The following is a 26,485-nucleotide window of genomic DNA, read 5'->3' on the forward strand; positions in this document are numbered from 1 at the left end:
CTGCAAAACCAGGCTCGGCTTCCCTCGTGCTCATCTACCTATAGTGTATCTGAGGTATATTTTGCACGTGTTTTCTTACATGGTCAATAACATGCTCGCCCTCACCATTTTTCTCATTTTATTTTCCTTTTGCCTTAATTTATTTTGCCTTGCACTTTGCACTTGCCTGAAAGGGATGAGGATACCAAAGGGGGAAAATTCACCTGTTTTAGGGGGAAATTTCTATATTTTTATGAATGATGCACTGTTGTCTGAATAACTTTTTTTGGCAGTCACTACATCACATTGAAATAGCTAAAGCCCAGAGAGCCAACTTGATTGCTCTGACTACCTTAATTCCATAATGACTCTTTTGAATTAGGTAACTTAGTATTAAACTCATATTGGCTAAAGGCGAGATTCCAGTTTGTATATCTATATATGTCTGTGTCTGATAGCTGAAGATTTGTATTCAATTGCTGATTATTGTGTCTCATTAACCACAGACATAGGAAAACATCCAAAGTTGATTATTAAATAGAAAATAAATATGCATCTGTTTATATAAAATAAAAGATTTACTCCTTTTTTTAAATCTCATAGGTTACTTTAATAATTTTTTGCTACTTATATTTTCCTAAGATTCTTGTAATCTAGAAGAGATTAACAGTAAAGAGATTCATGTTCTTTTAGTAAAATATTTTACATGAAATATTTGTCCTATGTTCCTTGTCTTTTAGGAGGTTTAATTTTTTATTCGTATTGTGTTAACCTATAGAATAAATGGGTTTTCTTGTTTCCGAAAAGCAGATTTATTGAAATATTGTTAACAGACTTTGAATATCCATTAAGTCTCCTTTCAAAGCAGGGGCACTGTTTGAGTAGCTAAGAAGAAAGAGTATATGTACCTCAAAATATGACAGGTAAATAAAAGAACTTCAGGCCAGGTGCAGTGGCTCACACCTGTAATCCCAGCACTTTGTGAGGCCGAGATGGGTGGATAGCTTGAGGTCAGGAGTTTGAGACCAGCCTGGCCAACATGGTGAAACCCCACCTCTACTAAAAATACAAAAAATTAGCCAGGCGTGGTGGCACACACCTGTAATCCCAGCTACTCGGGAGGCTAAGGAAAGAGAATCACTTGAACCCAGAAGGTGGAGGTTGCAGTGAGCGAAGATCATGCAATTGCACTGCAGCCTGGGCGATAGAGTGAGACTTCATCTGAAAAAAAAAAAAAGGGCTTTATGAATTTTAAGGCCTTCATTCTTTTCTTTATAACGTAATTTCCACATGTATTTAGTTTGTACAGGCCACTATAGCTACCATATTAAGACCAGTATTATCAGCTTAATTCTGATTATAAAAATATTATCTCAGAATGTCATCCCAAAGGAAACCCTTGAAAGATAGGACTATTTAAAATACCAGGTAGTATATGCAGAACCAGAGGCAGAATACCATCTGCAGATCTCAAATTTTAAGGAAAAAACTTTGAAAGAAATGGCATGACAAACCCATAGCCTCAAAAAGTTGAATTTAGAATTCAACAATAGAATTGCAGCTATGTTCTTCAATTAACTTTGCAAGTTATAACTGTGAGATTTTTTTCTCTTAAAACTGATTTCCTGGGGAGTTAACTTCTTGAAACATATCAGTAAGGAGAAGCAAAGAAAAGAAAGCCAAATGAGCTATTTGTAGTGTCAACAAAGACATTTGAAAGAGAAGGTTGGTATCATCTCATCACCACATTTTCTATAGGTCTTTTCTTAATTCCCAAAGATTATGAGTGCTAGTGTAAAAAATATATAACCCATTTCTTTTTGCCACTTCATCCAGGCAATTCTCCATTTCCCATGAGAGTGTGTAAGAAGTCTACCATTGGCATCATCTCCAATCACAGCCTACAGCATCCATCAGGGTATTACTTTCTCTATGACAGCATGTGTGCAGGAGGGCTCTCACGTTGGAATGTGGAACTGGCTTCTTGGGGGGATTATGTATGCTGTGGCATTGGCACCATGGCACTCAGCTCTTAACTCTGGCTTCATCTAGGTTTGTTTTTTTCATTGTGACACATGGGCTTTCTTTATTTGTCATGAAGTATGTTTCTCTTTCTGTCATTTGTGGTAGGGTTTCTCTCTTTCACTCAATGCCACATCTCTGTGGTCTCCATAGGTGCTGTTTATGTTTAATTTATGATGCTATAAAGACCAATAAAATGAAGAACTCCTTAAGCAATCTAATATTCATGATAATCCTCTTTCTAGAAATAATTATTTCTTTTTAGTCTTAAATTGGTAAATATTTCACAGAATTTTAGACTGTAAACCTTAATAATTAAAATTTCAAGGAATATTCTTCTTAGTTTTCGATTTTTCATTTGGAAACCTCTTGACAGGATCATTGGTACAAAGTACAGTATTTATTTTATAGCATCACTATGGAGGTAGCCAAACCTTCCATGGCTCGATCTCTTCTTTCCCTTACATTTACATCATCATCTTCATTTACCTTCACTATTGAAGAAATAAAATCTCCAATCCCTAATGTAGCACGTTGGTTTACCAATTGCGTATCACTATTTTCTGTGTCATTCATTAAATGAAAAAAATAAGCCTTGCTCAAAAATGAACCTATCCATGAGTTGTATAGGAACAAGATTTATAACCTCAGCTGGCTGATACTATTTAGCAAACGTTTCTCCATGTAGTTATGGTCCCTTTGTAAAAAAAAAAAAAAAAAAGAGTGTGTGTGTGTGTGTGTATATATATATAATATGTATATATAATTATTTTACTTGTGATAAGCTTTGTTTTTGAGATCTCATTTTCAATTAATCTTCATAACAGCCTTGTTTTGGGTAGATATTAATGTCATCCTCATTTTAAAGATGAGGAAATTGAGACCCAAAGAGGTTGATCATAAAGCTAGCAAGTGAGTGGTAGAAAATTGTCTTTTCTTAAATACCATGCTTTCTCCTGTTAAGAAGTTGTTAAAAGTCATTAGCTCTGTGACTAGCATGTAGTAGTCTTGTATTTTCACTTCATCCATTTACTTTGTTCAGGTTGTTTATATAGTTTGGGGTATATATTATGAGAAGATGCACCTACAAAATACAGAACTTTAATTAATACAAAACATTAGTAGTGTGTATTTTCACTTCATCCATTTACTTTGTTCAGGTTGGTTACATAGTTTGGGGTATATACTATGAGAAGATGCACCTATAAGACACAAAACTTTAATTCAAAGAAATGTTAGAAAGACATCTAACATTTATGGTAATATAATTTATTGTTATGTAATTTATTGTTATTTTTCTCTTATTTAGTCATTTGATAAATATTGAGCTACCTACTATGCCTTATTTAAATATAATCATAATCTGCCAGCTATTTCTTGGCCTTTGGAGTTGGCTTTACATTTATAATACATAAAATATTGTTAATGTAGTGAGGTTAGTGTCTCATATTGTACAGTCTTTCATCCCTTCAAGCAAAGTGGAAAAAAAGAACTCATCTTTCACGTTTCTAACTGATTTTCAACTTTGTTCCAGCAGTGTTCTAGCAGAACTCCTTTTTCAAATCCTTTGAAAAGATTGCTTCAGAATTCCCTTAGTATAAACCAAAGCCAGAATTAATACTTTCTTCTGATAGAAATTGAATTCCTTCTGACTTATTTGAGAAGCTGAAATATATACTAGATATGAATTTATTATAATTTATAACACAGTATCTAAACCAAAGAAAATTAATAAACATCCAAGTTGTCATGCTTTTACTGGTCCAAATTAAACCCTTTAGAGCCTTATCTTTAATGTCTTAGATTTCCCAGTAGCAAGGTTGATTTAGATAATTTGACATTTAGAAGCTAAATAGTTTATTTCCTGTTGAGTACACAGGGACTGAAAATTGTGTTTTTATTTAATGCTTAAGAACTTCCAGCTACCTAAAGGAAAGATGGTTTTAAAGTTGTAACATGCAAAATAGTTGTCCTTTGAACTCTTAGACACTCTTAGGACACCAATTCTGATCTGAACAAACTTGGACTGCCTAACAGTTTTGGAGCTTTTGCAAACAGAAGTTTCAGTTGAATTGCAGTGAGTAGGTCTACATATTCAAGAAACGAAGGCACAGCGGAAAAAAGGAAGAGAAGAAAGGTAAATGGACTTTAAACACCATACCATTTTCTACTTCAAAAGAAAAAATAGGAACATTTTTTAAACACCCCAGAACTACATACTGTTTAAAAAGGAAGAAACTGTAGCCAAAAAATATAGATTCTATACAGTGAGATAACCACCTAAGATGTTCTACTATATAAAATCTCATTTAGAAAATCTTTAATAATGGTTTATTACTTATTTCAATATATTTATCTACAGTGTTCCACCCTTTCATTCACATGTATTATTTTTATGCCATTTGTATACTATAGTTAGAAAAATGAAGATAGTGTGAAGAAATCTTAGAATTGTGTCTTTTGAAAACACTACAACTGCTGCTATTAAAATGTATTGATTCCTACCTCACTTTCAAATTTGTAGAAATGAGCTAGAGTATATAAATTGTGTTGTTAAAAATAAAATTAGTATATATCTGTCTCTCTGACATACAAATTAGTAGCTAAGCCATAGAGATAATGGGAAAACACATGACTTTCTCTTTGACAGGGATATTTGATAAATCCATCTAATTAAAGCATTCTTTAAAAAGAATTGAGAAGGATTCTGTCTACTTGGGCATATGTTTTTAAATTTCCATAATAAAAATATTTTTAAAACACACTATTGTAGTTGGCACTAGCGAATTTCTGCTTATCCTTGTATATTGCCTCATATAATTATCATTTACAATATAAAAGAGGTCATCAGTGAAAACAGGGCAAGAAAAATTTAAAGTTTAAGATGAGGGAATATTAATGGATGTGTAACAAGTTTAGAAAGTTCTTGAGCTGCCTTAAAACTAATATATAAACTATATATATCTTTGAGAGAGAAAGGAAATATGTATATCCTCTCCTTCATGGAAGTAGGAATGAAGAGAGTCCATAAAGTACTTAAGTGAAGTCCAGCTTTATATATATACAGATTAGGTTATCATCATAATGTTCTAAATTTTCTTTCCTATGTTCTAGAGAATTTACAAATGAAATAGATTAATTAGAGATATAGCTAGTTAGAGCCCAAATAAATGATGGCACATTATAATATATGTTATAATGTCATATTATAATGGGATAGCATGAAAATGACATAGCTCACCTGTATTTATACTTACAGTTCCAGCTGCTGTTTGAATGTCTTTTTGTGATCTCAAACTCAATATGTCCAGCTCTGCTTTCTTAATACTTCTGTCAATGGTAATGTTCTTAAAGTGTCCCTGCATAGAAATCTTCTAGTTATCTTTTACACTTTCTTGTTTTTCATCTTTGATATTTAGTGTGTCATTAAATGTTGTCATATTTGTTATTTCTGCTTTTGAATTGTCTCCTAATCCTTACTTCTGATACATAAATGAGCTTTGTAGCCACATCTACTTTAACATCCTGGCTTTGGCAAAAAAAAAAAAATGAAAGTGGCAGCTTTCCATACATTACAGAGGTTTAAGAAATGTGAAGCAGCTCATGGTCATATATTGCTGTGGTTCATCTCCATGGATTTACACAGATTTGGTTTACCACCAATCCTAGTGTAATTTTTAAAGACTCAGATAAGTATCTTTTAGACCAGCAACAAGGTAAATTTTCTTTTGCTCCTTCGGGTTTTACTCCCAAACATGCATTTGGGTGAAATGTATAGCCTTAGGGGGGAGGGGGGAGGGATTGCATTGGGAGTTATACCTGATGTAAATGACGAGTTGATGGGTGCTGACGAGTTGATGGGTGCAGCACAGCAACATGGTACAAGTATACATATGTAACAAACCTGCACGTTATGCACATGTACCCTAGAACTTAAAGTATAATAATAATAAAAAATAAATAAATAAATAAATAAATAAACTTGGAAAAAAAAAAAAAAGAAAGAAATGTATAGCCTTGACTTCAGCAAGTAGAATTATCAATTTTCCCCGGTCACCATTTTTCTTTTTCAAAGCATTTCCTTCTCAACCAGTGTTCTTCAGCTAAGCTATAGAACACAGGAAGTAATATGTGTAGCTGTTGTCTTAAGATCCTGTAAAGAGGTTGCCTTTCTATATTCAAAAAACGGAAGTTTATTCATTACACACAATGAATATAAATGCATTAAGGCTTATTGAGAAAGATATAGTAATCCTGTCTTTTAAGTAGCTCAGTACATTTTGAAGTCATTTGTTATTTAAAGACCCACTTGAAATGTAATGTTTGGAAATTCTTCATGTTGCCTTTTCTTTTCTTTCTTATCTCTTTTTTTTTTGGATACCTAGAGTCTCTAAATAGCCTGTGCTTACCATATGGTTTTAGGGCTTGAGATCATGAGACATACTTTTTTTTAAATAACCTCTTTATTTTTCGGAAAGAATCAGGTTTAATCAGCTTCTCACCATATTCTAAAAATGTTCATGCTTGGCAGTTATTAATATTTTGTTGGCTTTCTTGTACTGTTGAAGTAGACTTACTGAAGATCAATTTAACATACTGTTTAAAGTCGGGCTAGATTTGAATCCTAACCCTGGATTTGAAACCCAACCCTGTCCCTTATTAACTTTGTGACCTTAAGCAAGTTAACTTCTCTACACCTCATATTCCCGTAAAATAGGAATGATACCACCTTTTGGGGTATCTTAAGGATTTAACAGCTTAATAGTACTTGGTGCAGTGCCTGATATGTGTAAGTACTCAATAAATATTGACTATATTATTATCAATATTTATCGTTATATTAAAGGTAAAGTTATTTTTTGTTTCAACTCTTTCAGATATATTATCTGCTATGTTTGTCACGGAGTAAAATACGTTTTACATCTAGTGATTAGCCACAACCTGATTGAAACAAGTGTTAGCTCCACTATCAACTTAACCTGACATCAGCACTTGTACCATTCCTGCCTTGCTTCTTTTTCCTAGTCATTGTAAAGCATATAGAATATGAAATACGTGAACATTTAATGTCTTTCTTTTCGTTCTGCCAGGTGACTATCTTCTCCAGTTTTTCAATTGTCTTTTTCTCCAAAATCACTTTCCCAGTTAGTGTCTGGATTAGTTATGCACATAAACACACCCCAAAGATGACTAGTAGGAATCGTGGTTTTTTATTATCAGTATTATATTGTCCTTGTATTCTATTATATGTCATATGCTACAAGCAATCACCAGTTTGTAAGTGGGCAAAGCACTTCCTCACAAAAAGTAACTTTATAAATAGTGACTAGATTTCTAGACTAGTGTTCATATAACTCTTAATTAGCTGGTATTATACTATTAGTAACTGAATTGAGATTTAAATTGACATATATGGATTAATGTAGGAATGTATCTACTAGTTATAACATTATTTCTTAGGAAAATGAACTTTAACTTCTAACAGAATCCAGCCTACTTGAAGGCATTTTACCTGACAAATTCTGAGTGGCAATGGGATCTACATCCTGTTTTCTTCCTTTGACAGCTCAGTCTTCCTTACAGTACTCATTATAGTGGAAGGTAAAGGGAGGAGGAAACTATAGAAATTGGGACAAGGACTTCCCCACAGCATCATCAGTCAATGTTTGTTGAAGGAGTATATGAATTAAATGTTTATATTAAAGATTTATGCCAGTGTCATTAAATTTCAGTAAATTTTCTGTAGTGTGATATTATTAGTCCTAGATTACTTCTTGCTGCCTCTTCCTAGTAAATGATGATTTTTCTGAATGATTCTTTAATCATTTATTAAGTGCTGCTTATTAAATACCCTCTGTATCCTTCATATCTTGTAAACAAGATATAGATCTTTGAGTCAACAGAGCAAAGTTAAACAGATGTATGACTGACTGTGAGTTAAAAGAAGTAATGATTTCTACTGCCAGGTCTGTGTCTGATTTAATCAGACGTGGTGAGCTATAATTGCATTTCTCTTTGCCCCAGTTTACCCATCTCTAAAATTTGAATAAACTATACCTTTATGTTCCTCGGAAGGGATATTCTGATGAAATTTCAGAAACTGGAAGGGAGTCATGACAAAGCTAATTCATCATGAATGTAAAAACAGAATTTTTCAGGTACAATATGAAAGGGATTATATCTTGTTATCCTGTGTGCATTTTATTTTTTACATGAAAATTCAGTCAGAGAGCCAAATGTGCATAGAAAACATACTCTGAGCTTAAAAGACCATAATGGTTTGAATGTGCTGTGTGAATGTAAAACTTGTAATTGATCTTGTTTTGTTATTTTTCCTTGGTTGTTTATACTTTCAGTTTTGCTGAAACTACCAGTAGGTCATAATAAGTCAGCAAGCATTTATTTAACATCTATACATGCTACAGAGTAGATATTGCCATATTAAGCATATAGAGAATGTTGCAGAAATTAAATATGGGGCCTTAGTGATTTTACAAATTGAAATATTGTCCATTTTTTAAAAATCATAATCTATGAATTCAGGCTATGTTGTTCTAAAATATGACTAGAGGAAATGTCTTTGGCTTTGAAAACTAAACATCTTTACTAATCGGGTCAAAAAAGTCTGTAGGAAAATCACCATTCTTGAGTCCCGTGTTCACAGAATAGTCATGAGGGAGTTATTTTAAATTTCACCAAATTATTGTTAAGTCACAAAAAAAGAATTTGGTAAAGGCAGATTTTCCTAGAATAGAATTGAGTTTTTGGAGTCTTATTACATAACTTTAAAATGCCATAGGACTTATTTCTTTAGGCCACATGTTTATCTATCAGAGATGGTGTCAGGTTGGTAGTAAGGCTTATTTAATTAATTTGCCAAGTTCAGACATCTTGGAAAGGAGAGATAAAGGCAAGGCATGATATTACTCTTTATAAATATGACTTACTGGAAGAGAATGCAAATTTTCATCCTTTAAATCCTTTAATCAGCTTTATTGAGTTACCTAATATATTTGGGTGATATAGGAGACCCTGAAAGAAAGAGGAGCTCAGGAAGCATTATAGGACAGAATGATTAGCATATGCACAGCAAAAGTAGTTTGTGAAAGGGAATTTGGTCTTTTTTTTTTTTTTTTTTTTTCATTCACTAAGTTGAATTTAAGGGCATATTTTGAGTCTTATGGAATCCATTTTAAACATCGTGATAGCATTTCCCTTGCATTTTTAGCCATTTAATTATATGAATAAGTGCTTGCTACCCTTTACAGTTGCAGCTGTCATTCTCCAAAGTAGATTCATCCACAATATTTACAGTCTTAAATCCTAAATCTCTTGTGTTTATTTAAGGTTTTCTAATAGTATTCTTTCACCTTCAGGCAGCACCTCCCTGTGAAAGGATTTACATTTTTATTCTCATTTTTAACGAGAATTATACAGCTAAGATTTATAGAGAACTTGAGGGCTTTTTCTACAATGTATTCCATCATCAGAAATAGGCCAAATTAGAAATAGAAATGGAGAATATATGGTGATATCCATTCCATTAGCTTTGAAAAATTCAACTTGTATAGTCACATGTATATGATGTCAGAGTGTTTTATAAGTATGCCTGATTTATCATACTGACTTGCTTCTTTTTAACTTAAATATCTTGGGAACACAGACTCATGTTTCATTTTTCGATGACTTATTTTATGTCCATGAATAAGTGTCAATGCATTGGTTGATAAGTTGAAGTCACCTATACCCTTTGAATATATGTGCTTGCATCACTTTCAAATCTACCTTTTAAAGTGAATTTGACTTAATTTCCATGTGACTTTTATTACTAGAGAAAGCAAATAATTACAAAACACAGTAAGGGTTATTATATAAAATAATTTTATTTTACAATAAAACAGTTGGATATGGATTTTACCTAGAAAGACTAATATTATATATATAATATATGTTTTATATTTCTCCCTTGGAATTGACAAGGGAGAAAAAGTAGGTATATTGGTACTCAAGTGTTTTGTATTTTAAGAGGAAAAGAAGAATAAAAAAGGGGCAGTGGAAAAAAGAGAAGGGAAGAAAGGAGAAAATAAAAAAGGAAGGAAGGAAACTACCGTAGTTTTTCATTTCTTTTTCGACATCAGTATTTAAACAATAGGTCACTTGTTCTAACTTTCCCATTTTACATAGTTGCAGAGCATAAGCAGCAACTTACAGAACAAAGGTGAATTCAGAAAGACTTTAAACATATTTTTGGATTAATGTTTCATGAAACCCTGAATGGAATTCAGATTCATGTGGTCTTTTTATAGCCATAGTTTTCAATTATATTAGCAATTTTCCTTGTCCTATTTCTATCTGCCTCAAGATACGAAAAAAAGGGTCTATTTTTGAAATTTTGTTCATACCATTCTGCACCCAGTATTGCCTGGAGTCATGAAAACCCAGCTTGCTGCTATTTTTTCTCTTTGGCAACTTGCTGCTATACCAACGCACAGCAATTAAATCTAATTCTGTTTGGGCTACCATGCTTAAATGTTCTTGTTGAGAAGCGTGGCATGAACTAATGCATGACTCTGAAAAGGCTGCTGTGTGCGTCTGCACTGAAGAAAAAATCATAGCAATCTAGCCCCTTTGGATTTAATATTGAAGCTTTAGATTAATGGTGAACTTCTGTGTAATGCTTGACAAAGAAGGGAAATCCCTAGAAATGAAAGTGTGAACTGAGGTAAAAATGGTCTTCAGTCAGATGCTGCTAAATTAATCACTAATAATCACCAATTGTGGAGGTTAGGAGTCCCTTCAAAGAATGCACTTGGGTGGAAGAGTAGGAAAGAGAAAAAAGGTTGCCAGTGAGACCTGAAAGAGATTATATGAGGAAATGTTGAGTCAGTCTTCATGTGTGTGCTGTCTCAAACATTTGGCTCAGAGTCTGAAATATTTTGGGTCAAATTAAGACTGATTTTAATTCTTACTATACAATTTCACAGCCTAATCATCCAGCATAAAATGTATCAAAAATGACTTAACTCCCTCGTATCCATGACAATTCCAAACTGTTTTTAATAAACTTTATAATTGCCTCCAGTATTTTAAGTTTATTAGGAACACTGGTTTGATGTTTAAACAATCAGCATCCTTCATTAATTCCATTAAGCATTCATCTTACTTTAATGTATACAATTTTTACTTGGTAGAAAATAAACCAGATGTTATTTTTCCAAGTGAAAATAAATCTTTTTTTCCTTTTACATTACCGTTTCACCTTGAAAATATAGGAAGTAAATAAATGGTCCCAAAATTTGGCATTTATTTTTCTAAATCATGTTTCTGGGCTACGAGTTACTAAATTTTGCTTAATTTATTAACATAAATACAGTAATTGAACCAGACAACTGTCAGTTCCTCCAACCTTTGATAGGTGGGCTGATGAAATATAAATAAACAAAAAATGTTGCGTGACCAGCAGCTCTGGATCATCTAAATGACATCCTTTAGTTCATTTCCCTTTCCACATACCAAGTTTATCTATAACTTCACCAATGTATTAGTTTTAGAGCCATGCAGCACAGTTCAAGAGTTCAAAGGGAAAATCAAAATGTTATTCATTCAACTTCAACTGCTACCATATGGCAAAGGTCTCTGTCATTAGCTATTCTTACTATTACAGGTCAGTGACAGTAGCATTTCTAAAGTGCTCTTGTGCATGTTAAGTACCACTCTTTCAGTCAACCTATGTCATGCACTGCTTTCACTTGCAGTTATCTAACTTTCAGACATAACTGATCTCTATTTCTGATCTGAAATGTTCCCCAGCTAGAGTTATCTACCTGGACTTTGCTTTATAGTCATATGTCCTGTTAGCTGCAAGTTAATGATGAATGAAAAAGAGGGAGGGGTGATGGAAGAGAGAGAAGGGAGGGATGGAGAAAATTAAAAAGGGAGGAAGGAAACTAGACATCGTTTTTCATTCCTTTTTTACTTCAGCATTTAAAGGATAGGTCACTTGTTCTAACTTTCCCATTTTAAGTAGTTGCAGAGCATAAGCAGCAGTTTATAGAACAAAGGTGAGGTAGTAAAGGCAGTCATACTATGTATGTGCTAGAGGGAGTCATACTATGTCATTTGCTTTAAAAGCTATGTCTGAAATCACTTTGGCTTCCTTTTAAACATCCCACCTGCAAGGAGGAAATACTTGCAACTGCTCTTAAGATTAGTCGACCAGGCATGGTGGCTCATACCTGTAATACCAGCATTTTGGGAGGCCGAGGTGGGTAGATCACGAGGTCAGGAGTTCAAGACCAGCCTGACCAACATGGTGAAACCCCACCTCTACTAAAAATACACACACAAAAATTAGCCTACTCAGGAGGCTGAGGCAAGAGAATTGCTTGAATGCGGGAGGCAGAGGTTGCAGTGAACCAGGATCACTCCACTGCACTCCAGCCTGGGCAACAGAGTGAGACACAGTCTCAAAAAAAAAAAAAAAAAAAAGATTAGTCATGATGTGGGTCAAAATACCTGCCTTTTCTCTTACACATCTTTATTTATTTGTTTATTTATTTAAGACAGGGTTTCTTTCTGTCACCCAGCCTGGAGTACAGTGGTGCAGTCTTGGCTCACTGCAACCTCCGCCTTCTGGGCTCAAAGGATCCTCCCACCTCAGCTTCCCAGGTAGCTGGGACTACAAGTGCATGCCCCTATGCCCAGCTAATTTTTGTGTTTTTAGTAGAGACAGGGTTTTTGGGCTTAAGCAATCCTCTCACCTCAGCCTCCCAAAGTGCTGGGATTACAGGTGTTAGCTACTGCACCCAGCCCTTTTTAAATTTTATAAGCTATGCCTTTTGATTACTGCCTATTAACTTAAAACAATTCCAGATCAGGGGTTATGTTTGTGCTTTTACAGTCTGCTTTATGTTTTGAAGGTTGAAGTAAAAAATGTGAAGAGAAAAAAATGCGAAGAGAAGAATAATCTAAGAATCCCTGTCCCATTACTTATTACCTCATTTACATTAACGCACTTTCTCACTGCAGTTTCCTACACTTTATTTTTTCTTGTGCTTCTTTTCTCTTTCCTTGTGTGTTTGTCTTTTTTGTTAGAAATCACCTGTCTCTTCATTTGTAGCTATTTCATTTCCTTTCCTTTTTCAATGAATAATAACCCATTTCAGCCACTGAGAAAGAGTATGAACCTTAATAATTGTTATTAATTACTGTGTTTCAGTGTGCTTCAAAGGAACAAAATGGGCGTGGCATAGCTGCTTTTATGTTCTGGTACACTGAGCCTAAATTCTAGGCAAGTAGCTCACAGGAATATAGGAGAGGTAACGTGGGTGAAACTAACATAAATAAATTAGATACAATATTTCTAACTGTAAAAATTCTGTGCATCATATAATGACCCTGTCAAAAGACTATTTATAAACAGAATATACCTTTTTCAGCTTGAGTTAAAACATAACGTTAATGGGTCTAGGGTTACAGACTTGTGAATCTAGTTAGCTTCACAGCTGTTCTATGACAGACCGTAAACTGATCCCAAATGTCTTATTGTAGATGTGTATGCAGGGGAAGGACTGAGGAACAATGCATTGATGGCTCAAAATAAATCTGTAAACAATTGAATAAAACTGGTTTGAAGAAATAGTAAAATGGTCTATATTATACTAAAAAGTTTGAATTCTACAATTTTTTAATCAAATGACATTTTCAATAAGAGTTTCTGGGGGGTTTTGTTTGTTTCGTTTTTGTTTTTGTTTTTGTTTTTTAGACGCCCAGGTTGGAGTGCAGTGGTGTGATCTCAGCTCACTGCAACCTCCACCTCCCAGGTTCAAGCAATTCTCCTGCCTCAGCCTCCCAAGTAGCTGAGATTATAGGCGCACACAGCTGCGCCTCACTGATTTTTGTATTTTTAGTAGAGATGGGGTTTCACCATGTTGGCCAGCCTGGTCTTGAACTCCTGACCTCAGCTGACTTGCCTGCCTCGGCCTCCCGAAGTGCTGGGATTACAGGCGTGAGCCACCACACCCAGCCATGTTTTTCTTTTAGATAACTTTTGTATTGTTTTTCATACATTCAGTAAAGAATATAGATAAGCAAAGATAAAATTAAAATTACCCTTGAGTTCCTCCCATGTTAACTGCTATTAACTTTTATCAGAAAGAAATAATAAGGATGGTGAATTGAAGAAAAGAGAAGAGAAAATAGGGAGTTCTACAGATAATATAGAGTAAGTTAAGAATAGGCCGGGCGCGCTGGCTCACTACTGTAATCCCAGCACTTTGGGAGGCCGAGGCGGGCAGATCACGAAGTCAGGAGATCGAGACCATCCTGGCTGAGACGGTGAAACCCCGTCTCTACTAAAAAAAAATACAAAAAATTAGCCGGGCATGATGACGGACGCCTGTAGTCCCAGCTACGCGGGAGGCTGAGGCAGAAGAATGGCGTGAACCCGGGAGGCGGAGCTTGCAGTGAGCCGAGAACGCGCCACTGCACTCCAGCCTGGGCGACAGAGCGAGACTCTCTCAAAAAAGAAAGAAAGAAAGAAAAAAATAAAGAAACATATGTAAAACAAAGAATTACCTTTTAAAAGTTTCCTACATGGAAAAGTTTTAAAAATTTTTCCAAGTAGGAATTTTTTAAAACATGTGGAATGTAAGAGTTGGAAAGCTCTGATGGATGAATTTCTGCAGAGTTTGATACAGTTATATTGCCCATGTGATAACTGAGCAATGCAAGGCACAACAAAGCCACCTGAAGCAACCCCAGGAAGGAAGCAAATTGGTCAGTGGTGAAACTGTCTGGGACAGTGGTTAGAATTTAATAGCATTCTCAGTTCAATAAATATTTATGAAGGGAAAAAAATAATGAAAAATATATATAGGTTGAAAACATTGGCATTGTTTGTTCTTAGGATAAAGAGTGCAAACGGGTATTTAGATGATGTCAAATTCTAAATTTGAGAAATCCAGGCTACAGTGTTTTGGGGTGTTGAAAGCCTAATGTAAATGTCCTTTGGAAAATTTGTTGTTTTTTTTTTTTTTTATAGTTCCCATTATTTAATGAAATGTTTCAAATATTGTATATAGTAAACAACAGATAATATAACAAACACCCATCTGGTAACCATTTAGATTTAGCAAATTTTAATGTTTTACTATGATTTATTCAGATCTTTTGATATATTTTTAGGAAACTGAACAACTGTGACAAAGTTCAAATTTCCTTTGCATGGAATTCTCATATAAGAACAAAACAGATAGAATATTAAGGGCCTGGCACAGTGGCTTATGCCTTAATCACAACACTTTGGTGGGCCAAGGCAGGAGGATCACTTGAGCCCAAGAGTTTGAGACCAGCCTGGACAACATAGGGAGACCCCTCCTCTACAAAAAAAAAAAAAATTATCTGGGGGTGATGTCACACGCCTGTGGTACCAAGCTACTTGGGAGGCTGAGGTGGGAGGATCACTTGAGTCCAGGAGGTTGAGGCTGCAGTGAGCTATGGTGGCACCACTGCACTGTAGCCTGGACAATAGAGTGAAACCCTGTCTCAAAAAAAAAAAAAAAAAAAGAAAATTAGGATTGCATTCTTTCCACATATGTGACATATGTTGGCCTGGCATTTGAATAATGCTGTATTTCCCAGGATCCTTTGTAGTCCTATTTCTCTCTTTCTGCTTATATTTATTTTTAAGTAACCTACTGGTTTGTAGTATAACTTTAATGATTTTCAGTACGTGCTACAAAGATAGAATACACAGACCCACTAAATAAGTGTGTATGTGTGTGTAGTGTATATAAATACACAGATTATATAATATATTTTTGATCACTTCTGTTTGTTGTGCTCAGATTACCATAAAATAAACTGATCAGAAACGGGCAAGATGTCTCAGAACTACTCTGGCTAATCCTAACTAAACCGCTGTGTACATCTATACTAGCAATATATAGGAAATCAAAAGGAACCAAACTGGAATGCAAATGAAACAAAAATCACTAACACTGAACCAAAGCACCTCCTGGCATTTTTAATAACATTGTTCTGTCCCAAATGTAACTTCATGTACTTTGGACATGGAGGTTAATGATTGCTAAAAAAAAACTTTATAATTAAGTTTTCTCTAGTTTGATGGTTATTATATTCCATGTGATGCATCTTTCCATAAATTTTGAGAATGCCTCAACACTTATAGATACAAATCTAACTGTCAAGAGAATACTAACAACTGTAGTAGCTATCGTGGATCAATAACATTATGATATCACAGCTTTAATGCATAAATTTATTTATGGTAAAACGTCAATAAACAACAAAAATTGTACTCTGTCTTTTAAGAGATGCCTTCATTGACTTTTATGAAATAGCAGATTTTTTCCCAAAAGGTACTTTTGTATCCCACTTTGCTGGAACCCTAAGTCTGAACACCTATGTGTCTTTTTATTACTGATCTTTGGCCCTTCTGACCAATTACAACAGTCTTCTTTGATATGGAAGAGGTTACAAATAGTTCCAGGCTAGGAGGGATTGAGGAGAGTAATTTCAGTCTGTATCATAGTCATTATAGCCATTATTATTGTCACTTTCATTATTATCAGAATAACATGTATTTGTCCTTTATACAATGTTGGGTATAGTAACAAATGCTCTACATGCATTAGCTTATTTTAGTCTCACAATAATCCTATGAGGTGGAAACTCAACAAAATATTTGAGCTTTTGCACACCTCTAGCTGTTTCCTCAGCCTGGAAAGTTCTTCCCCATGATCTTCATCTGGCTGTCTCAAATCTTAACTAAAATGATACTTACTTGGAGAAGTCTCCCTTGCTTACTCTGTCTAAAACAGCTATACCTTATCACTACTTATTCTTTTATTCCATTACTGTATTTTATTTTCTTTATAGCACTAACTGCTTTCTGAAACTATCTTATTTATGTACTTATTAGTTTAGGTGCTTATCATCTGTCTAGTACTATTAGAATGTAAATTCCAAGATAGCAAAGTCTTTTTCAATTTTGTTCATATTTTACCTCCAGCACCTAGATAAGAGCCTGGCATTGGCTCTGGGCAACTGAGCTTAGCTCAACACAAATTCTTTATTATTGTTGTTGTTGTTGTTCATTTCTTTTTTCCACATATTTGTTCAATAAATGAATAGTATTATCTTGATTTTTGTAGATGTGTAAACTAATACTTGAAATAATTTAGTCAAGGTTATTTAGCTAGCCTAACTTCCTATGTTTTGTCTGCGGAAAAGAGGATTCGCTACATACACAAGTCTCTAGCTTTAGCCGATCTAATTAGTGCATGTCTCTGGACCTGCAGGTGTAGGGCTTATGTTAAGAAAAAACTTTACATACATCTGAAATAATCCTACCTATATTGCTCATCCTGAAAATGAGTTATATATTATTAAACTGTATTTGTTAACTATTACTTGATTAGATCATGAGAGGCTTGATTAGCAATATAATTTATGCCATACATAGCTGTAATACTAGGCATCAGAATGCCTAGTTCTTATCTATTTCTTGAAGAAACTTTTCTACACACTTTCTAAGCTGTTGCCACTTTACTAATGCAGTATAGACATATATTTGTACATCTTTCATGTGCCTTATGCATGCTAGTTAAGCATTTAGAAAAATAAAGTCACAACTTTTTCAATCAATACTAAAATATGATTTAGAAAGGAAAACAATACAGCCACACTGAAATGAGTAAAACATTAGGGTTTTTTTTACTGAACAAATAGGTGATAGGACACGGCATTTAAGAATGAAAACTAAGAATATTAAATCTAATTAAAAACTCAGCATTTCAAACTTCATGCTTAATGAAAACAAATGTGACTTTCTTCCAGAAGTGCCAAAAAGTGCATAATAATTACAAATGCTCAATAATTCAAGTTTTTATATTATTGACTGTATCTATTCCTTGGCCTCTATTTTTTATAATTAATATTTTCTGAAAACTTCCTGTTCACATACTCACCTAAATTAATCTTACTTGATCTTACTTTTGAGAACTATCAAAATCACACAAGTGCAAAACAAAGAAAAAATCAACATTTCTTATTATAGGTCTAGTATATCATCCAAACAAAAGGATGATAGTAGGAAGAACAATATAGTAATAGCTAACAATATATAATGTTAACTCTGAGCTAAACACTCTCTATGCAAGCACTTTACATGTATCTCTAAGCAAGGACTTTACATGTATTCTTATTTTCTTTGCAAATATTCTATGAGATAGATGTTATTATTATCTTCATTTTATATGTGAGGTTATGACTTATACAGTGTTATACAGCTAATAATGATAGAGCCAAAATTCAAATCTAGACAGTTTGTTTCCAGAATGCTATTCCTCAAAGTTCCTTTTGTTATACCATTCTCCGTCACTCCTACATTCAAATCCCTATTCTCAGTGGTTCTCATCGCTAAGAGAAATAGTCAAGAGCAAAGAGGCAATGAAAATGCAAGGTGTGATTAGGAATGCAATGATTGTGATTGTTAGCTTAGAAAGGTAGAGTGATTGATAGTGTACAGATATTTAAGTTTGGAAGTCAAGAGAACCAAGTTCTATTACTACTTTGCTGTATGACCTAAAACCAGCAATAATTCCGGCCTTCTAACCTTTAGAATGAAGAGTAATTACTCTGTAAAATAATCAGTTATCCATCTTAAGATTGGGAAATAATGAATAATCTGAAATTCCTCTTAGCCAAAAATACTTCATTTAGCTTTGTAATACATTATATAATTTGGGTAGTAATTTTTCTTCATATTTATGATCAACATTGAAATTTTCAGAACAAGCACCAAACCAAAATTATTGTTGTCACCAAGAGGAGACCAGCCTGGGATTTGCAGAATTTCCAGAGGTTACTGAGCATGGTTCAACTTGGAATTAAAACTTTATATAGGATATATATTAAGAACATTTAACATTGATGATTAAATTCATATTTTCTTGAGTCATGGTGATAACCAGTTCTAAAGAATAGAAAGTGTGTTCTACATATTTTAATGTTTTCTTTAAGAACAAGTAAGGAACTCACCAAGTTACCTATAAAGAAGCATAAACAAGCTTTGATTTTTCAGTGGTAATTATAATTAACATCTCCAGCTATATAACCTGACACACTTCCAACTTAAGAATGGGTCAATACTGAAAAGGAAGTATTTTTCACATTAACCTAGAACTTAGGAAAGCTCAGTGGAATTTAACAATGAAAATTTATATAACAGTGGGAAAACATTTAAGAATGGTCCCCTGGAAAAGATTTATAAAATTGTTTTGCTTATAAGTATTGTCTGTTTGCCAGCATACTCTTATGTTATATGTAGATTTTAAAAAATAGCAGGCCGGACCCTATGGCTCAAGCCTGTAATCCCAGCACTTTGGGAGGCCAAGGCAGGCAGATCATGAGGTCAGGAGTTCAATACCAGCCTAGCTAACATGGTGATACCCCATCTCTACTAAAAATACAAAAATTAGCCAGGTGTGGTGGTGGACACCTGTGGTCCCAGCTACTCGGGAGGCTGAGGTAGGAGAGTTGCTTGAACCCGGGAAGCGGAGGTGCAGTGAGCCAAGATCATGCCACTCCACTGGAGCCTGGGTGACGGAGCAAGACTCCATCTCGGGGAAAAAAATAAAAATAAAAAATAACATTGCTACTCTCTATCAGTGAGCAATAAATGACTGAAAATTCAAAGAATAAATGGTTATGGATACATACACACGTGTGTCTGTTTTTATGTGTGTATGTGTGCGTGTATGGAAGTTTACCTTTGATTAGAGGTTTTTAAATGTGATTACTGTTAAATGATTAGTTCATCTGAACTAATGGGAAAGGCGCAGCTGAAGCAGAATTTTTTTTAACCCTGAGGATTTAATAACTTTTTTAAGCAACAATGTTCCTTTTTTATTTCTTGTTTTGGTCTATTAAGTGGGCATTTGTTTAATTCGGTGACCAATTTTATATAATTTTCTAAAAAAATGGACACCTTTTATATACGATTTGATAAAAGACAGCAAATAGAGGTGGGAAAGGTTTCATATAGCTATAATATTCTGCAGATAAAAGGAGGCTTGGAAATTATCTGGCTCAGAGGCGTTTAACCATTTTTCTGCCATGGACCCATGTGGTAGTTAGTCAAAGGCTAAAATGTTTTGAATTGTATAAAATAAAATACATAGCATTAGAAAATGAATTCAAATCATGATCAAAATAACTCTTAAAACAAACTGTGATATAATAATAAATGCCTATTTTTAAATGTATTAAATAACAAACTAGGAGCAGGTCTAATAACTACTATAATTTGAAATCATGATAAACATAAAAAGATATTTACAACCATTGAAGTAAGAGATTCTGTTAATATTACTGTGTTTTGTTGCTTGTGCTCATAATGAAAGAAGATAAATATTAATTAGATTTTTAAATATAAAGATTGTAATTTCATTTCTCTGTCCCAGTGAATGGACCTTTTACCCACAAGATTCTCTCAAGGGACCCATTGACCTGAGTTAAAACCCCTAGAAACATCCATATTTTGCAGATAAGAAAACCAAGACCCATAGAGAGGAGACAACTGTACTAAAATCATACAACAGAGAATTAGATTAATCCTAGCAGAGCTAATCTCACACCTTTACTCAGACTTTTTCTGTAGCTTTAGTCTGAAAGTTGGCAATTCATCTATTATTTGTCACTGATTCCTAGCATGATTTGTAGCAAATTCTTTTTTCTTATCGTGCCTCAGATTCTACCTATATAAAATATATGTGACTTAAAATATTCATAAAGATAATAATAACAGCTTCAATTTCTATTTTATTTTTACTTACAATAGTTTTCACTTTCACTTACACTATCCTACTTAGTTTTCCCCGTATTATGGATAAGGAAATTAAAGCTCTAAATGTTAAATGTCACATCCAAGGTTGCACAGCTAGGAAGAGGAAAATCTAGTACTGGAAATCATACCATGGGACTCCAAAGGACATCCTCTTTATCATGCTGCCTTTCGTGCCATAAATAAGCCAGAACTCTTTGAGTTCTTCAGTTGAATATGTGCTGTGATATCATAAATCTAATTAAACACATAAGAGCTATTATTAAACTCAAGTGAGCCAAATACTTGCATCCTAATTTATTCCAATAAAGTGATGCATGAATGGAACCATGGAAGAAAACTTTTCTAGAACAATTATCCACTTGTGTTTAAGAAGTAAGAAGAGAAAGAAATAGAATGTAAGAGTCTAAGATTGTAGAGTTATTGGCTTAATGTTATTTACATCAAACTTTTGCTTCTGTTTCAGGGTAGGCTAAAGAGGCAAGTAATCTGAGTAAATGGGTCCCTTTTTCTCTCTCCTCTTAATCTTATGAGTAGATGATCCTCAAAGAAGTTCATTCTTTCAGAGACTCATTACTCTTAAATAAATTTAATAAGGTAGAAAAACTAAAGTCAAAATAAGCCATGATGCATCAAAAATTTCTATAATGTCTGTCATTATAGTGACCAGACCATGTAAGATATAAAACATCCTGCTCTCTTAGGAAATAAGGAATCTTCTTAACCTAACCTGAAACCCTTGGTATAGAAAACTTTTACTGGACTCCAAATGTCACTATGTTATTAACCTTAAATAATATTAATTTCGAAATTCTTGAGATCATTCTGTAGGATACCTAGATATCTCTTAACTATAATCCACATACTTCTCATATTATCTGTCAATACTATCAGGCCCAAATAAGTAAAAATTATTTGTAAGCTGATAAAACAGGTACAGGAATGGCTATGATCATACTTATACTATTAAAAATAAATTTTAGTTTGCTAAGATTGAAAAGAAAAATAATTACTACAAAATAAGCGTTCAGATTTAGCAAATATTTCCTCTGTACAAAGCAGTGTATTTAATGTAATGGGAAATAGAAAGAGGATAAAGTCATGATCCTTTTCCTCTAAGAACCTACGGTCTACTTGGGGACTCATATCAGTAATTGGAATATGAGTAACTATTAACTCATATTCTATATTATAAACTTCTATAAGTCCTATATTAGAAGTTCAAATAAGATGCCTTGAGAATCTAGGCAAATCTCAACCTAGATTGTAGTGTTGGTTGCACAGCCATATAACTTTATTAAAAATCATCAAACTTTTAATACTTTTATACTTAATATGAATGAGTTTTATGGTAGGTAAATTATATCTCAACACTGCTAAAAGAGTTTAGAGAAAGAAGAAATTATTTCTGATTGAGGAACTTGGGAATTTTTTCTTAATGGCTGGGGTAATCTAAGCTGAATCTTAAAGGACAAGTAGTATCTGCATCAGAAAATAAGCAACAGTGTATTCCAGAGAAAGGCAACAGCTTGTCTCAGATCCAAAAACTCAAGAATACAATGTAGTTTCTAGAGGAGCTGGTTGAGACTTTGCTCCATGCCGTAGATTATATTACTTGCATGCCTACCGTGCATATGAACATATGGCTATGACATTTCCAAAATGTTCTGGCCTATCCCTACTGAGAAACATATAACTGTACATAGAATTTTCTCACTCTCTTTGGATTAGAAACGAGAGCTTGCCTACATTATAATGAGGAGGGTGTGTAATCACAGATTTATTTTATAGCTGTCAGTGGCACCACTGATCATAACAACTACTGACATTTATTTTCATTTTTATAGCTTAAAATCACTGATAAATGCATTATCTCCTTTGAGCCACAATCTTTATTTTTCATGTGAGAAAACTGAGATTATGGGAGGGCCCAGAGCCTAAAATACCAAAGCCACATTAAAGGGAAAGTCAAGATATTCTGGCCTGCTAAGAATAAAAGGACAGAGAGAAAATGAGTACGTGATCATTGAACAGTTTAGACATCTGGTAACTAAATTGGGATGTACACATGAATCAAAGCTCATCTCACACAAAAAGAATAAAATGGATAATAATATGAAAGCAAAATTGAATTTTTTTCTGAAGAGCTGAAATAACCCTATTATTGACAGGAATAGCCCTTGTTAAATACCTTGTATTGACAATAGAGAAGAGTACTTAGGAAACAGTTTCTAAATAGCTTTTTTGTTGTTTGCTTTTTTAACAATGTAAAAAGATTAAAATTTAAATTGTGTCTTTCCAAAACAGAGGACTTCTCAGATTATGTAAGTAAGCAGCTAAACAGAAACTTAATTTCTAATTTAAAATGTGGTTAGTGGCCAGTAAAGTCATGTTTAAAATGGAAAGATAGTTTTCCTAATGTCCATCAAAGAAGATGACTTATTTTGTTCTTCAGTTTGACCCCATCTGACCAAGTGCTCAGAATTTTTCAATATGAGCCATACTGTATACCATTTACAAGAAAAAGGAATACAAATTAGCCTGGTGAGCAGCAAAATAGGCAATTTTTTGAAACCTGATTTGTGTTAACCTGCAATCAAATGTAATTTCCATTTTAATACTTATACATTCTTATATTGTTATGAACCTATTCTTAACACGGGTTTTATTTTCTTTGTTTCTCTCCTCCCTCACTTCTGTGAAATGCAGAAGGGAAAGGATGTTTGTTATTCACACATTTGTACCCCTACTAACTGGTGTTACAGTACATCTGGCTTCCACTGGAGAGCCCCTGACATCGCAGGGAACGGTGATCAAAATTCCACACACTAGCTTCAAGCTGGGGGCTCGTAGCTACTGCAGCATTGAAAGGGAATCTTTTCCTGGCTTCTTTAAAATAAGCATGGTGATGGGATGGTTTAAGGGAAGAACACCTCTCAAATCACATGACCACTGCTATGCTTTCGTGTGTCCTGCTTTCTTCATAACAGCTTGGCACTACATTCTTTCCCCTGTATCTTAGTGGGCTTGTGTGTGTACAAGTTGGGTGGAGGGTGGGGAGGTAAATGGATGGTTATACATTATGCATGCATCTTTCACTGTTAAAGCAATGTGCCTTCCCTTATATGTCACGAATTATGGTCACAGATTAAATCTTCTGTGTCCTGAGAGATTGGGCCATCTCTCTCTTTTTGGTGTGAGATTCATGTGTTTGGGTGTGTTTTGATGTTTACACCCTCAATTGTTCTTCATGTTGCATTTAACGTAAGTTGAAATGTTCTTCCATAAGAGTTAGCTTTTCATGTTGGGCTGAAAAAGTCTTCATTTCTGTGTAGCAATTCATGTTATTATAACCTATGGCTTTCAATTGTACCTCCCATAATGAAGAGCTGACTTTAAACACTGTGCTATTCTTGTTATGACCTAAGCATAAGGTAAGTGATTTCTCTAACTGTATCTAAAGATTCTTGTTGTTTGTTAAAATTTCCTCAGCTTTTTTTAAGGCATTTTCACTTTTGTTCCTAACATTTATTATGTGCTCTCCCTTCTGTTTTTCTGTTTCATATTTTAAGATTTCCTAATGAATGATGTGATCTTCAGCAAAAATTATATTACACATGTAAACACATGTTGAAATGAGTTATTTGATGTCTCAAACAATCTTGATTAGTAAATGAATACCGTATGTTTTCATTCAGTCCCTCATGTTTTTTATTTTCTCCATTGATTTTAATATAATATGCTGTTTCTACATGTTATTTTAGTTTTGATTCCAGTTGAAAGGGGAACTGTCAATACTGTAAAGTCAGATGTTAACTGAAGTAAAATAACATGATCCAATAGAATAAAGTAGAAGGTAATCAGATGCCTTACCTTTTATTTCTAATCCCTGACAAATTTAATGTTAGGCCAAAATCTGTTTTATTTTGCTTTCCAGGCTTTCCTTTTTTTCCCATTGAGTAAAGCCAGGGTAACAGAAGAAAAAAACAAGAAGCCATAAAACTTGAGACAGATCTGTGTTACCTTCTTTATAGTCCATATGTATAAGAACAATAGTTGTTTCTCAAGTTTATCGTTTCAAGTGTATGCCATTAAATTGTGAGTTAAGTAAAATTTTCATTTTGAAATTGTATAAAATTAAGTACATATTATAAAGAGGACTAGTTTCATGGTACAAGAGAAAAAGTTATTTGCTACATGCATAAATAATAAACAACATTTTTAAATTTTTGTTTTCTTCAGTGGTGTATAGATTGATTGACTGATTGATTTATACACACACACATACTCAAGATCCCTAAAGAAATTCTTATTATCATTGATATGAAAGTGATTCTCCCCAAATCTGGTTCAAATAGCCAATGTAATATAAATGGGAAAGTATTTATTATACTGCTGTTGGCAATTTATGAACCTTGATAAACGCTCAGAGTCAGGGAATTGAACTGTTTTCGTCATCCAAATTTCTCCACCAAAGGTGTTTGAAATATATAGTTCTAAACTGAGGTGCCACAAAGCAACACTTGGGTTTCTTTATTCAATTCATGTTATGAATGATTTTTGTTATTAATTTTTTAAGTTACCTAGGGAATGGGAGAGGGTATTTTGTTGTTGTTTTGGTTTGGTTTGGGTTTTTTTGGTAAAACCAACTAGTTCTTCACCACCATTTCCATTATATACATTAGAAAATGTATATAAGAGGCATTATATAAATCTGTTGAACATTTTATGAGACAATTTGAACTACTCATCTGAACTGCTCTGTTCATTGTAAATCTCTTGTTTCTATCCATACACTAGCTCCACTCTAGATTGGAAGGGCTTAAAGATGAACTCTGGAGGAATAGAGGCTACGACTTAAGAGTAACTATTACTGATCAAAGGAGCCACTTTCCATTCGCAAACATTGCTTTGCGCTATGGGTTTGGGCTCCTTCTGTTTCTACATCTTGTTGAAGACTTTCTTGACTTCCATTTGACTTCTTTGAACTCTGTTTTTGTCTTTTAACATTTCCCCCTTTCTTTTCCTTCTCTCTACCAGATTTTTCTCTCACTCTTCTAGCTTTCTCTTGTGTTCTTTGAATCACTTTTTAAAATGTAGTTTCTCTCTTTATTAAGCTTGTCTATTGTCTGTTAGTGTGTGTTTCTTTTCTTCTTTAAGGCTGTAGTGGTATAGTTACACTTACGTTCATTCCATAGTATAGCAACTTGCTTATTTATTTTGCAGCAAGTTCATTTGTCATTCTTACCCTCTTGGTATGAATTTTTAATGAGTAATAGCAGAACATTCTGCATTTACATATTGTCCCCTTCTGTAATTCCATACTTTATTTTCCATTGTCTATATTTACACCCTCAAACCTCTCTCTCACTTTTCTTTTCCTCATTCTTGCATCTTCTTCCCTGTGTTATTTTCTTTAAGCAGTCATTGATTTCTTTCCCATTTGGTCCAGAATTGTTCTTAAATAAGACCTCTGAGTAAAAGAATATAAGAATATTATCTTCAGATTAGCTTTTTCCTTCTAGTATGTTTAAAACTAGTTGAACAATCTGGGCCAAAAGAGAACAACTAACATTTGGAATATTTTTTCCTTTTTTTTTTTTTTTTTTGGTGTGT

The 26,485-nt window shown here is 33.8% G+C and overlaps 1 protein-coding gene across 8 annotated transcripts in view; it reads left to right on the plus strand.

Annotated features, from left to right (window-relative positions):
* The window catches only part of GPHN (gephyrin), a 767,219-nt gene that overhangs the window by 554,500 nt on the left and 186,234 nt on the right, over positions 1-26,485 (plus strand). For 2 of the 8 annotated variants that reach the window (XM_011994242.1, XM_011994244.1), the window contains one exon: positions 13-54. The exons of the other annotated variants lie outside the window; for them this stretch is intronic. In XM_011994242.1, the coding sequence (XP_011849632.1) occupies positions 13-54 (42 nt within the window). The remainder of the gene's footprint in view (positions 1-12; positions 55-26,485) is intronic. 8 annotated transcript variants of the gene reach the window in all.

The sequence above is a fragment of the Mandrillus leucophaeus genome, unplaced genomic scaffold (genome assembly GCF_000951045.1).
Source record: "Mandrillus leucophaeus isolate KB7577 unplaced genomic scaffold, Mleu.le_1.0 Scaffold448, whole genome shotgun sequence".
In the NCBI taxonomy this organism is placed as follows: Eukaryota; Metazoa; Chordata; class Mammalia; order Primates; family Cercopithecidae; genus Mandrillus; species Mandrillus leucophaeus.